Below are 13,054 nucleotides of genomic sequence, written 5' to 3' on the forward strand. Positions count from 1 at the left end.
CACTCTGTGGTGCTGCAGAACCCGGGAAGGGTGTGCTTCCAGGTGCTCAAGGGACCTTTTCCAACTACAACAGATAGCATAATGTCTTCGTTTTTTCCTTAGCTGTGCTCAGGACATCACTCCTGGCTCTGTGCTCAAGGGTCACACTCCTGGAAGAGCACAGAGAACCGTTTTATGGTCGGCCGTGTGCAAGGCCAGAGGCCTACAGCTAAACCCTAGATGTATCTTCGTGTAATCCAATGTTTAAGTCTTTAAGCCTTGTAATGTCGACTTGGTAATGCTTAGCTATATATATTTATTTATTTTTTTTAGCACCTATCTAGAGACCCAACATGTGCCGGAACAGCAGGCCAGGTCCTATTTCACCGCTCTTAACAATAAAACCACCAGCCGTCTGGAAGACGTTAGGGTCCGGATTTCCCAGAAACAGAAAAACCCAGCCGAGGTCAGGGCAGCCGTCACGTGACGCCGCCACTTCTCCTTTAGAGGCCTGCCCACGTGACCGCAGACGTGGGCGCACACGAGGAGCAGCCTCTCGCAGTCAGTCAGTCAGTCAGTCAGTCAGGATGGTTTCATTCCCCGTCACCTCCCCAGCCCTGGGAGATCTGGCGATCCTTCCCCGGAAGCCACAACTCCTCCGGGGTGTGTGTGTGTGTGTGTGAACTTTCTCTTCACCCTGTCCTCGTCTCACTCCTTCCCATGAGCCGCCGCCGCAACCCTGGAGCGCCATCTCGAGAGCGAGCTCTCGGGGCTTCCCACTCGCCGGAGGAAGGCGGCGGGACTACAAATCCCAGCAGGCCCGTGTGGTTTTTTCCCCTCTAGCCCCGCCCCCATCTAAACGCGCACGACGCAAAGCGCACAGGGGAATTCTGGGAATTGAAGTCCCGCGGATTGGCCGCGGCGTTGCGAGGCGGAGCGAGTGGACTACAAGTCTCGTGAGGCTTTGCGCGCGGGGCGGGGCGGGGCGGAGCGGGAGAGGCCGGGGCTGGCGGGCGGGCGGGCGGAGGCGATGGAGGGGCGGAGCGGGGGCATGGGGGAAGGCCGGGGCCGGGGGGCGGGAGGCGGAGGCGGGGGCGGGGGCGGGGGCGGGGCCGAGCCGGAGCCGGCGGCGTCCGAGTCGCGGGCGGTGGCGGCGGCGGACGCGGGGATGTCGGTGCAGGTCGTGTCAGCCGCGGCGGCCGCTAAGGTGCCGGAGGCGGAGCCGCCGCCGCTCAAGGACCTGAGCCCGGCCGAGGCGGAGCCGCAGCTGGTCCTGAGCGCCGCGGCCGTGCACGCCATGGCGCCCCCGGCTCCCGCGGCGGGCGGCGGGGACCCCGAGTCGGCGGCCCCCGAGCGGCCCCCCGCGCCCGCCGCCGCCGGCAAGCTCCCGCAGGCGTCGGCCATGAAGCGCAGCGACCCGCACCACCAGCACCAGCGCCACCGCGACGGCGCCGAGGCCCTCGCCAGCCCCGACGGCTCCGTGGCCGAGGCGCCGCGCACCGTCAAGAAGGTACCGGGCGGGCGGGCGGGCGCGAGCGGGCGAGCGCGATCGGGAGAGCGGCCGGCCGGGCTCGGGGAGGGCGGAGCCGCGGGGGACGAACGGGCCGGGCTGGGCAGCGCCGCCTCGCCTCACCTCGCCACGCCACGCCACGCCACGCCGCCCCGCGCCCCTCCGCGGCCCCGGCCCGGGCGCAGCAACATGGAGGGAGTCGAGCTCGGGGCTTGGAGTGGAGCGGGGGAAATTAACACCCGACCCGTCGCCCGCTCCCCCGGAACCCGCCCTCCGGGCCGACGACCTCCACCCCGGCGCCCCACCAGCCTTCCTCGCCTCGGTGATGGGCATGGGGCTGGGGCCAAAGCGCCCCCCAGAGAAGATCCCGCTGGCTGGAGGCGACTCTCTGGGTCCCGATCTCCTGGGTCCCGACCCTCGCAGGCCCTCGAGATCTTTGAGGGGAGACTCTAGGCGCCCCCTTCTTGTCGTGTCCCCCCCCCCCCACCTTCCATGCGATCCGCTTCATCGGTTCGCCCTTCTCGGCCCAGCAGGCGCCTCGGCGTGAGCGCCCCGCGGCTCCCCGAGAAGGATCTGTGGGTTCTCTCGGTTGGGTCCCTTTCTAGGACCTGGCAGTGCGGGACAGCGGCGCTTCTTCTTTTTTTATTTCTTTCCGCTCCCGGGAACGGGCCATCGCGCCCTGCGCTTCGGCCACAGCTGCTTTCTTGACGTTGTAGGAAGGGAGAAGAGGCCGGCTGGCAGGCAGGCAGGCAGGCGCCCGGACCTCACAGGGAGGTGACTGGGTGGATGGAAGCCTCCTGAATTTCCACCTCCCTTGCCGCTATCTCTCTCGTACTCGAATCAACTTAAAATTAGTCCCCCACCCCCGTGGGGAGGAAATAATCATCAAGAAAGCAAAAGGGTCCGGAATGATTGAGGGAAAGGCTGATTGATGTGGGGCGTTGCAAAACGGGATTGTGCCTGCCATTGCTCCTGCACGAAGGGAGCCTGGGTGGTTTCTAGCTAGCTAGCTAGCCTTTTATTGTTGCAAATGATTAGTAATTTTTGCCTTTAAAAAAAAAAAACTGCCATAAAGAGGAGTGCTGTCAGCCCTGGCTTCACTTGTGTTATATAGCTTACCCTCGGCTTGAATGGGGTCCTTGAATCCAGCCTAACCTTTTGGTATAATAATAGCCTCGTGCTGAAAGTAAAGAATCTTTTATCTTTATTTACCCCAATTATGAACAGATTAAATCTGAGCAAATTTGAAGGGATTTGTAGAACGATGCTTTAGGACAGTGTCCTTGTCATTTGCACTATCAAACTCCTCTGGAAGGAATTAGGAAGAAGGATGGAGCACAGACAACTGGGTTGGTAGATTTTTAGAGCAGTCTAGAAATGAAAATGGGAAACGTTTTTATGAGTCGTTTAGTTGCTTTATAACTTTGACTGTCTTTTCCAAACTAAGATTAAGGATCTTTTTGTGTAGTATTTTAATTTGATTAGATCTCTTGAGAGTAAAAGTTGAACAGGTTGCTTTTATTTTTAGGACATGGGATTTTTAATCAAGCAGAGCAGGGTTTGAATCCTAGTTAAACCATTCCACCATTCCTCTTCCTTGTGTGATTTCTATTCTTTATAAATTTATGTCCTTTTCTATAAAAATGAAGGTATTAATATGATTGAAAATGAAGATATAGGGCCGGAGAGATAGCATGGCGGTGAGGCATTTGCCTTGCATGCAGAAGGTTGGTGGTTCGAATCCTGGCATCCCATAAGGTCCCCCGAGCCTGCCAGGAGCGATTTCTGAGCATAGAGCCACGAGTAACCCCTGAGCGCTGCCGGGTGTGACCCAAAAACAAAAAACAAAAAAAAAAAAAGAAAGAAAATGAAGATATTTGTAAAAGGCTTTAGCATTTAACTTAGTACAAATGTAATTGGGGCTTAAGAAATGATGACTAGGGCCCGGAGAGATAGCACAGCGACATTTGCCTTGCAAGCAGCCGATCCAGGACCAAATGTGGTTGGTTCGAATCCCGGTGTCCCATATGGTCCCCCATGCCTGCCAGGAGCTATTTCTGAGCAGACAGCCAGGAGTAATCCCTGAGCAACGCCGGGTGTGGCCCAAAAACCAAAAAAAAAAAAAAAAAAAAAAAAAAAGAAATGATGACTATATTATTATAAATAGATTTTATCTTCCTCTCATGGATTGATTTGAATGCATGTTATTATGACCTCTTCCAAAAGGTACTCACAATTCAATAAATTCTGTAAAGGAAGTTACAAAATCACAGGCCAGGATATATGTAATCTGTTTCCCTGAATTCTAGATGTACTTAACCATTTTTCTTGTTAAGAAAAATTTTACTGGATCCGGAGAGATAGCATGGAGGTAAGGCGTTTGCCTTTCATGCAGAAGGACAGTGGTTCAAACCCTGGCATCCCATATGGTCCCCCAAGCCTGTCAGGAGCAATTTCTGAGTGTAGAGCCAGGAGTAACCCCCTGAGCGCTGCCGGCTGTGACCCAAAAAACGAAAACAAAAAAAAGGAAAAATTTTACTTAACCATTTTTCTTGCTGAAACACCTTCCTGTTTCTTTAGTATCAAAATGTAGATTCTATGATTCTAGACTTACTCAACAGCCTTACGGCTATGGAAGACAGGGCTGAGCTTGTCTTAAAATTAATTGCAACCAAAAAACTGCTTCTCTACTGGAAAGTTAAGCAGGTGAAGCTCTGGGCAAGTTTGCAGCTGTATGACACAACTTAAAGGCATTGCCAAATAGTTTTGGTAAGGACAAAAATCATAATGAATTGGCTAAATTAAAATAAGTGCACAGGGTTGCCCTTCTTTCCCCAAGTTGAAAGTCACCTCACCAGGGGACTACAGTGTGATGTTTTGATTTGTTGAGTCTTTCTTGGTTCTTAGTTTATTTAAATTATCATTCTGACCTTGACTCCCTTCTGCCTTATCAGTAGTATAGGGAGGGACTGATGGTACTAAGAATTGCTGCTTTTGTCTCTGTAATTGGTGACTGTTGCTTCTGTTTGCTTTGTGGTTTGTCACATACAAATTTGTTTATTTTAATTATCTTACGACACATTTCTTTTTTTTTTATTCCATTCATAGATCCGTCTTTAGTATTCTTTTGTTGCTGTTTGTTTTCTTGTCTTATGTGTGCAAGTCATGTACATACAGCTAAGCATATCTCTGGCATTTGGTCACCAGTTTTTTTTATCCCACTTACTTTGCTCAGCCACAAAAGGGAAATAAAACGTTTAAAAAAGAGTCATAATTCTCAAGTGCAGTGGTTAATAAGAAGGAACATATAGTGTGCAGATTACTCAGTCTTATCTCTGGCACTTATCTCCTTCCCTTTATGTGTGATGCTCTTCCACTAGATCTTGTCATTGTAGTTATTTGTATATAATATCTTCATAATTTCCTATCTAGTGAATTACAACAAAACAAACATTTCTTTAAGAAGTGATTTGCAAGTGGGAATGTAAGATCCATAGTAAATACAATAGCAATAGTAAAGACCATGAGTTCTTAAAGATAGAGCTAGAGAAATGTCCTAACACTGTGGGGAAAAAAGGCAGAAGACAATTTATTTCAGCAACATTCAAGTTTTTTGACAGTAAGGCATTGTACATACAAGCCCAGCCCGAGAACCACATCTAGTTCATGCTTACGTAAGTATCAGTAATGACCACGTTCAAGCAGACTTTAAAAAAATTTTGGCAAGCTTATCCACCTTGATTTGGCATTTTTGCTGTCAGCAGAGAATGAACTGAGCCATGTTAGATTTTACTTGCCCTGAATTCTTTAAGCCCTTGATTTGGTTAATTATAGATTACTAAAAGGGAACATTTTGGGTATAGGCATAGAGACTGGAAGCATGATGATTCCTTTGCCAGTGAGGAAAGTCATCTTTGCAAAATGTTCAGCAAGGCAATTGGCAGATTGACCCTAATAATAGTTATTATTAATTTGTCTTTAATGCCAGGAATGATTAGTTTTTAGAAATATTGATAAGGAAGGGCCGGTGAGGTGGTGCTAGAGGTAAGGTGTCTGCCTTGCAAGCACTAGCCAAGGAAGGACCACGATTTGACACACACACCCCCCCCCCCCCCGCGTCCCATATGGTCCCCCCAAGCCAGAGGCGCTAAGCCAGGAGTAACCCCTGAGCATCAAATGGGTGTGGCCCAAAAAACCAAAAAAAAAAAAAAATACTGATAAGGAAAAAATACTGATACGGACATAATGAGAAATGAATGCCATCATTTGCGTTTTACAGGTAAATGAGATTTAGGTAACTGGAGAAGATAGTACAGCCGGTAGGGTACTTCCTTTGCACACTGAAGACCCAGGTTCAATACTTGCCGTCTCATATGGTCCCCTGAGTACAGCCAGTAGTGATTTTTGAGTGCAGAGCTTGAGCACAGCAGGGGTGGCCCAAGAACAAACACACAAACAAAAAGTTAAAAAAAAATCCAAAAACCTGAGGTTCAGAGAAATACAATGCTTTTCACAGGATTATATCTGTAAAGTATGGTAGAATGGCCTGAGCAATATAATAGCATAGCAGTTTGCCTTGCATGCAGATGATGTGGGGCAGACACATGTCCGATCCCCAGCATCCCATATGGTCCCCCAGCCTGCCAGGACTGATTTCTTTTTTTTTTTCCCTTTGGTTTTTGAGTCACACCTGGTGGCACTCAGAGGTTACTCCTGATTCTGTGCTCCAAAATTGCTCTTGGCAGGCTTGGGGGACCGTATGGGATGCCAGGATTTGAACCATCTTCCATCCTGAATTGGCTGCTTGCAAAGCAAATACCTTAGGGCTGTGCTATCTCTTCGGCCCCCAGGAGCGATTTCTGAGTGCAGAGCCAGGAGTAACCCCTAGCACCGCTAGCTCTGTCCCCCTCCCCCCAAAAAAAGGTAGAGGTAGGATTTTAAATATCTCTATAACTTTCTTTTCAACCATCTTTGGTTTGTTCTGTTTGTTTCCAAAGCCCATGTTATTTTTTTAATTTACTTAACCACACTTGGTGATGCTCAGGGGTCACTCCTGGCTCAGGAATCACACCAGGCAGTTACTAGTGAGACCATATGTGAATGCTGGTGATTGAACCTGAGTTAGGTGTGTGCAAAGCAAACACTATCCGTGGTGCTATCTCTAGCCACAGTTCATGTAATATTTATTGTGCCACATTTGTTCTTCCTTCGACATTGTTCTCTAACCTTTTCCCAGAAATCTTTCAGAATTTTAGATATTCCAAGATTAAAGTAAAAAGAAGAACATTTTATACAGGGAAAAAGCATTTCAAGACCAGTAATACCTTTCCACATTAGTAATTTACTGTCAATTTACTTTTTATTTTTAGGTTACAAATTTAAAGTATCTGAAGGATATTCTTACAAGCAGTTTTTATTTTGTTCTATAATTTCTGCTGTCTTTATAAATCAATCTTTGACTAAAGTTTTTGAAAAATCAGAGAGGAAAGCATACTGTTTGTATGCATGTTGTGTGCCAGGCATTGAGTTTTATGTATACTATTTTGTTTAATCCACTTAAGAGCTCTTGGAGGCAGTTAGGATTGGAGAGAAGGAATTTGATTCAAGGTACATTTTTAGTAATAGAATGGAATTGCAGAACTCTAATATGTTTGACTCTAAAATCAAAGAGTTGCTTTTCAGTTGAAGGCATTCTTTTTTCAAAACTCATATTAAACCTTTGAATCTGGAACCAGAGAGATAGCAATGCAGCCGACCTGGGAGGGACCTGGTTTGATTCCCCGCACCCATATGGTCCCCCAGCCTGCTAGGGGCGATTTCTAAGTGTAGAGCCAGGAGTGACCCCTGAGCATCATTGGGTGTGGCCCAACAACCAACCAATCAGTCAATCAATAATGTTAAAAAATAACAAACCTTTGAATCTTAATCTGCATATTTTTGTTGGATACTTTTATTATTTCACTAATAGCCAGTTTCTATTTATTTATTGAGCTTGATGAATGGTTCTACTTATGTGAAAGTTTATAACTTTTTGAAGAAAGCAGTCTTATTTGATATTAGTTTAATTTGTGAATTCTGTTCTTAAACCTGGAAGGATTAAACATTAAGGACTGTTTTAGAGGTTGGAGAGGTATAGCTAGCATATAGCTTGCCTTGCATGTGGCTGACCCAAGTTCCATCCTGGCATCCCATCTGGTCTTCTGAACATTGCCAGGCGTAATTCTTGAGCATAGAGCCAAAAATAACCCCTAAGAATGCCAGATGTGACCCCATTCAAACTCCCACTCAAACAACTGTTTTAAAGAATGGAGAGATAGTCTAAGAGGTAAAGCACTTGCCTTGCATGCATCTGCTGTGGGCAGCTTAACCTGGTTTGAATCCCCAGCATAACGGACATGAATGTGATCTTACCAACACAGCAGGAATAACCACTAAGCATTCTGGATGAAGGCTCAGAGCACCCAAACAGAGAGATCTGCAGGACTGTTTGAACAGGAGTTAGAAAGATAGGGAGGGGCTAAGATACTTTCCTTGTAGGCAGATAGATGACCCTAGTTTGTTCACTTGCACTATGGCATGAACCAGGTGTGGTCCCTGAGTACTGCCAGGTGTGAATCCCTTCCCAAATTATTTTAGAAGCTTGTTCAGAATTTGAAATTGAGGACCGGAAAGATAGCACAGTGGTAGGGCATTTGCCTTACACGCAACTGACCCAGGACGGATGGTGGTTTGAATCCTGGCGTCCCATTGGGTCCTGAGCCTGCCAGGAGTGATTTCTGAGCACAGAGCCACGAGTAACCCCTGAGCGCTGTGGGGTGTGACCCAATACCCCCCCCCCAAAAAAAAGAAAGAATTTGAAATTGTGATTGTGTATTTGATGTTTTTGAGAAGGCTACTTTGTGTCTTGCTATTAGAAGAAATGGATAGTTCATAGGACCAGAGTGATAGCACAACAGTAGGCGTTTGCCTTGCATGAGGCCAAGATAGGATGGACCCCAGTTCAAATCCTGACATCCCATATGGTCCCCCGAGCCTGCCAGGAGCAACTTCTGAGCGCAGGGCCAGGAGTAACTCCTGGGTGTGACCCAAGACAAACAAAACAAAAAATAAATGGATAGTTCAGAAGAATGATTTTTCTGGTTTGTTTTTGGACCATATCCAACCTTGTTCAGGGCTTACTCCTGGCTCTGCACTAAGGGATTACACTTGGTGGTGCTCACAGCACCATATGGGAGTGTGGTGGCTTGAACCATGATTGATTGTGTGCAAGGCAAGTTCCTTTTTTCTTTTCTTTTCTTTTTTGGTTTTTGTGTCACACCCGGCAGCGCGCAGGGGTTACTCCTGGCTTTATGCTCAGAAATCACTCCTGGCAACCTCAGAGGGCCAAATGGGACACCGGGATTTGAACCACCAATCTTCTACATGCAAGGCAAATGCCTTACCTCCATGCTATCTCTCCAGCCCCAAGTTCCTTTTGTAGCTCTGGCCCTAGAGTGATTTTTTTTTTTTTTTTTTTTGGTTTTTGGGCCACACCCGGTGATGCTCAAGGGTCACTCCTGGCTGTCTGCTCAGAAATAGCTCCTGGCAGGCACGGGGGACCATATGGGACACCGGGATTCGAACCAACCACCTTTGGTCCTGGATCAGCTGCTTGCAAGGCAAACACCGCTGTGCTATCTCTCCGGGCCCCCTAGAGTGACTTTTAAAAATTATATTATTTACTCGGGTCGGAGAGATAGCATGGAGGTAGGGTGTTTGCCTTGCATGCAAAAGGACAGTGGTTTGAATCCCGGTACCCCTATGGTCCCCGGAGCCTGCCAGGAGCGATTTCTGAGTGTAGAGCCAGGAGGAACCCCTGAGAGCTGTCGGGTGTGACCCAAAAACAAACAAACAAACAAAAAACACCAACAAAACAAAAAAATGTATATATATATTATTTACTTGATAACATTCCCTACCTGAGAGAGATATAAAAATATGGTTTAGAAAAAAAAATATGGGTTAGGAATCATGCACAGTGATTAAATTTTTTTGGGGACCACACAATGCTGGGATGGAACCCAACATGTAACTCACATATTCCAACTCTTAAAAATATGGGTTAGAAAAAAAATATGGTTAGGAATCATGCACAGTGATTAAATTTTTGGGGATCACATATTCTAACTCTTTGAACTATCTCTGAATTTTTTTTTTTTTTGAGTCAAACCGGGCAGCCTCAGGGGTTACTCCTGGCTTTACGTTCAGAAGTCGCTCCTAGCAGGCTCGGGGGACCATATGAGATGCCAGGATTCGAACCACCATCCTTCTGCATGCAAGGCAAACACCCTACCTCCATGCTATCTCTCCGGCCCGGACATCTGTTTTAAAGTAGAAATTTTTTGGAAGCAGAAGGGAGTTTTAACCACAGTTGGCAGTGCTTAGGGCTTATGCTTGACTCTGTACTTAGGGATCACTCCTGGTGGTGGCCACATGTGGTGCTGAAGATCAAACCTGGGTAGCTTTATGCTAAGTATACCTCCTACTTCTGTACTACCTCGCTGTCTCCTAAAAGTAGAAATTTGAAGTTGAAAGATAACCATATTTTATTTATTTGGGGGGACCACACTTGCAGTGCACGGGGGCAGTTCCCAGCTCTGTGCTTGGAGGTTTGTCCTTGTGATGCTTGAGAATCAGGTTTCACCATGTTTAAGGCCAATGCCTTACCCTTTGTACTGCCTCTTGGGCTGATACCGAAATTTTATTTTATTTTTGGCTTTGGACCACATCTAGTGGTGCTCATGACTGGCTCTATGGTCAGGGATCACTCCTGGGATGAGTTTGGGGGACCAGACTGGGGTGATTTGGGGTGAGTTTGAGTGCGGGCTCAAACTTGGGTTGGATGGGTGAATACTAGACACACACCTTAACTTCTGTACTCTCCAACCCTCATGATACACTTTTGCATATAGATTTGTGATGAAACCTAAGAATAACTTACAGGAATAATTTTGTTGTAAGATTAAAGATTTTTGAACTATACTGACATGGGTCGGTTATGACATATTGATTGTTTGGGTTGAATTTTTATTGCCTGAGAAGGTATCTTGTCAGAAAATGAGACTCAACAGTACAACATGTTTATGCCTGATAGTTTCTATCAATTTGAAGGAAGTTAGATACTAGAGCGATATTAATGGAGTACTTTAATAAATGTAGGTTCCAAAGAGAGATTAAATTTTTTCATGGGGCCAGAGCAATAGTACAGATCTTTGCCTTGCACTGCTGATCCAGGATTGATCACCAGCATCCTATGTGGTCCCCCAAGCACTACTAGGAAGTAATTCCTGAACTCAGACCAGGAGTAACCACTGAGCATTGCTGCCCCCATCTTTTTTCCCCTCTTGGGTCAGGCCAGAAGTTAAATGTCTGGAGTGCATGGTTTGCTTGTAGGAGGCTTGATTCCTAGTCCCATTGATTCTTTGATTCCTAGTCCCATTACCTCATGAACATTTCTAGAAGTTTCTCCCTCAGAACTAAGCCAGGAGTAGCCTCTGACCACAGATGGGTATAGCCCTCCCCTCAATTGTTTTTTCCTTTTTGCCATTTACATGATGTTCATTTGATCAAAACAGTACTTTAAAAAATTATTTCAAGCATATGGAAGAATACTGAGAAAATTCGTTTTCACTGCCCAGTTTAATAAATGCAGCACTTTACAAAGTTTTTGTAGCTTATTTTTGTTTTGGGACCATGCTCAGGGATTACTCCTGGTTTTGCACTCAGGAATCATTCCTGGAGGTGCTCGGGGACCATTTGGGATGTCTGGAATCAAACCTGGGTTGGCTGCTTGCAAGGCAAACACATTCCTGGTTGTACTATCTCTCTGGCCCATGTAGTGTATTTTTAAATTATTTTTTTTATTTAAAGTTTTTGGTTTTGGGGCCACACCTGGCCATACTTAGGGGATTACTCCTAGTTCTGTACTCAGGGATCCCTCCTGGTAGACTCATTAGAAAGGCCGTAAGAGATGCTGGGATCAAAACCCCAGGTTGTCATTGTGCAAGTAAACCACTGTGAAAAATTATATGTATTTTTCACAATACATATGTTGTATTTTTTAAATTTATTTATTTAAAATTAAATTTTGGGGTGGAGGCACACTTAGTGGTGCTCAGAGGTTACTCCTGGCTCTGCGCTCAGAAGTTACTCCTGGCAGGCTCAGGGTACATACAGGATGCTGGGGATCAAACCCAGGTTGGTCTCATGCAAGGCAAACAAACCCTACCCACTGTGGTATTGCTCTAGCCTCTATATGGTATATTTTTAAATGTATATTCTATTTTAATATGTTTATATAATATAATTTATATTCTATTTTAAAATAGAAAATAGTGTAAATAAAATTGAAGACTTATTTATATCTCTTTTACTTTTTTTTTTTGTTGTTGTTTTTTGGGTCACACTCAGCAGTGCTTAGGGGTTACTCCTGGCTCTACATTCAGAAATTGCTCCTGGCAGGCTTGGGGGACCATATGGGATGCTGGGATTCGAACCACTATCCTTCTGCATGCAAGGCAAATGCCTCATCTCCATGCTACCTCTCCGGCCTCAGAAACAGTGTTTTTATATCCTTCAGATACCTATGAATGTATCACTGAATCATAACGGTATTCTCATTTTATATTTTTTAATTTTATGTTTTTAGGGCCACATCTCTCACTGCTCAGGGTTACCTGGCTCTGTGCTCAGGAATCACATCTGGTGGGCTCTGGGGACTGTATACTTTATGGGAATTATGTACAATTTATGGGAATTAAGCCTGTGTTAGCTGTGTATAAGGCAAATACCCTACTCACTGTATCATCACTCTGGCTCTTTTTTTTTTTTTAAATTATCTCTGGCACCTATTTTTACTTTAGTATATTTATTTAGGTGGTGCTAAAGGGATAGAATACTGGGTAAGGTGCTTGTTTTGCTTGCATGTTGTTAATCTGGTTTGGTCCCCAGCACCCCATAGCTCAGTCAGGTGTGATTCCTGAGCATATCTAGTAGTACTTACGAGTTACTCCTGGCTCAGAGGTTTTTCCTGGCAGTGTGTGGGGACCATGGGATTGAACCAGGGATTGATTAGGGATTGAATACAGTGGTTCAATTGGTTCAATAGGCCTCTGTATGCTAAGCATGTACTCAACACATTGAGCTAGCTCTGTGGCCCAAACTTTCAATTTTTCACCATTGAGTATGATAATTATTGTTCGTCTGTCACATATAATCTTTATTATGCTGAGGTGGGAATGTTGTGGTTTTAGATCCCACGCAAGTTCTTCATTAGGCCCAGGACAGCTTAGCTTGGGGAAGGACAGCATAGGACGAGTACAAACAGATTCAAACTAATCCCTGAGGACCACTTCTGGGAAATTACTCAGTTATTTTAGGTGAGAGTGGAATACTTATAATGTACCTCAGCCAATCAGGTTAGGGGAAAGTAGGGTCTGAGCTCTGTGTGTTTATGGGATTAAAGAAAAGCCGGGTATGTGCTCTGTGTGTTTAGCTATACTGAGTTGTGTTCTTTCTACTCCAAAC

General features: G+C 45.8%; 1 protein-coding gene across 2 annotated transcripts in view; it reads left to right on the forward strand.

Annotated features, from left to right (window-relative positions):
• Nucleotides 1–1,109: 1,109 nt before the first annotated feature.
• AHCYL2 (adenosylhomocysteinase like 2) overlaps nucleotides 1,110–13,054 on the forward strand; it is a 204,424-nt gene continuing 192,479 nt past the window's right edge. For both annotated transcript variants that reach the window (XM_049774615.1, XM_049774623.1), the window contains exon 1: nucleotides 1,110–1,489. In XM_049774615.1, the coding sequence (XP_049630572.1) occupies nucleotides 1,148–1,489 (342 nt within the window). In that variant the 5' untranslated portion in view covers nucleotides 1,110–1,147. The remainder of the gene's footprint in view (nucleotides 1,490–13,054) is intronic.

The sequence above is a fragment of the Suncus etruscus genome, chromosome 1, assembly GCF_024139225.1.
Source record: "Suncus etruscus isolate mSunEtr1 chromosome 1, mSunEtr1.pri.cur, whole genome shotgun sequence".
In the NCBI taxonomy this organism is placed as follows: domain Eukaryota; kingdom Metazoa; phylum Chordata; class Mammalia; order Eulipotyphla; family Soricidae; genus Suncus; species Suncus etruscus.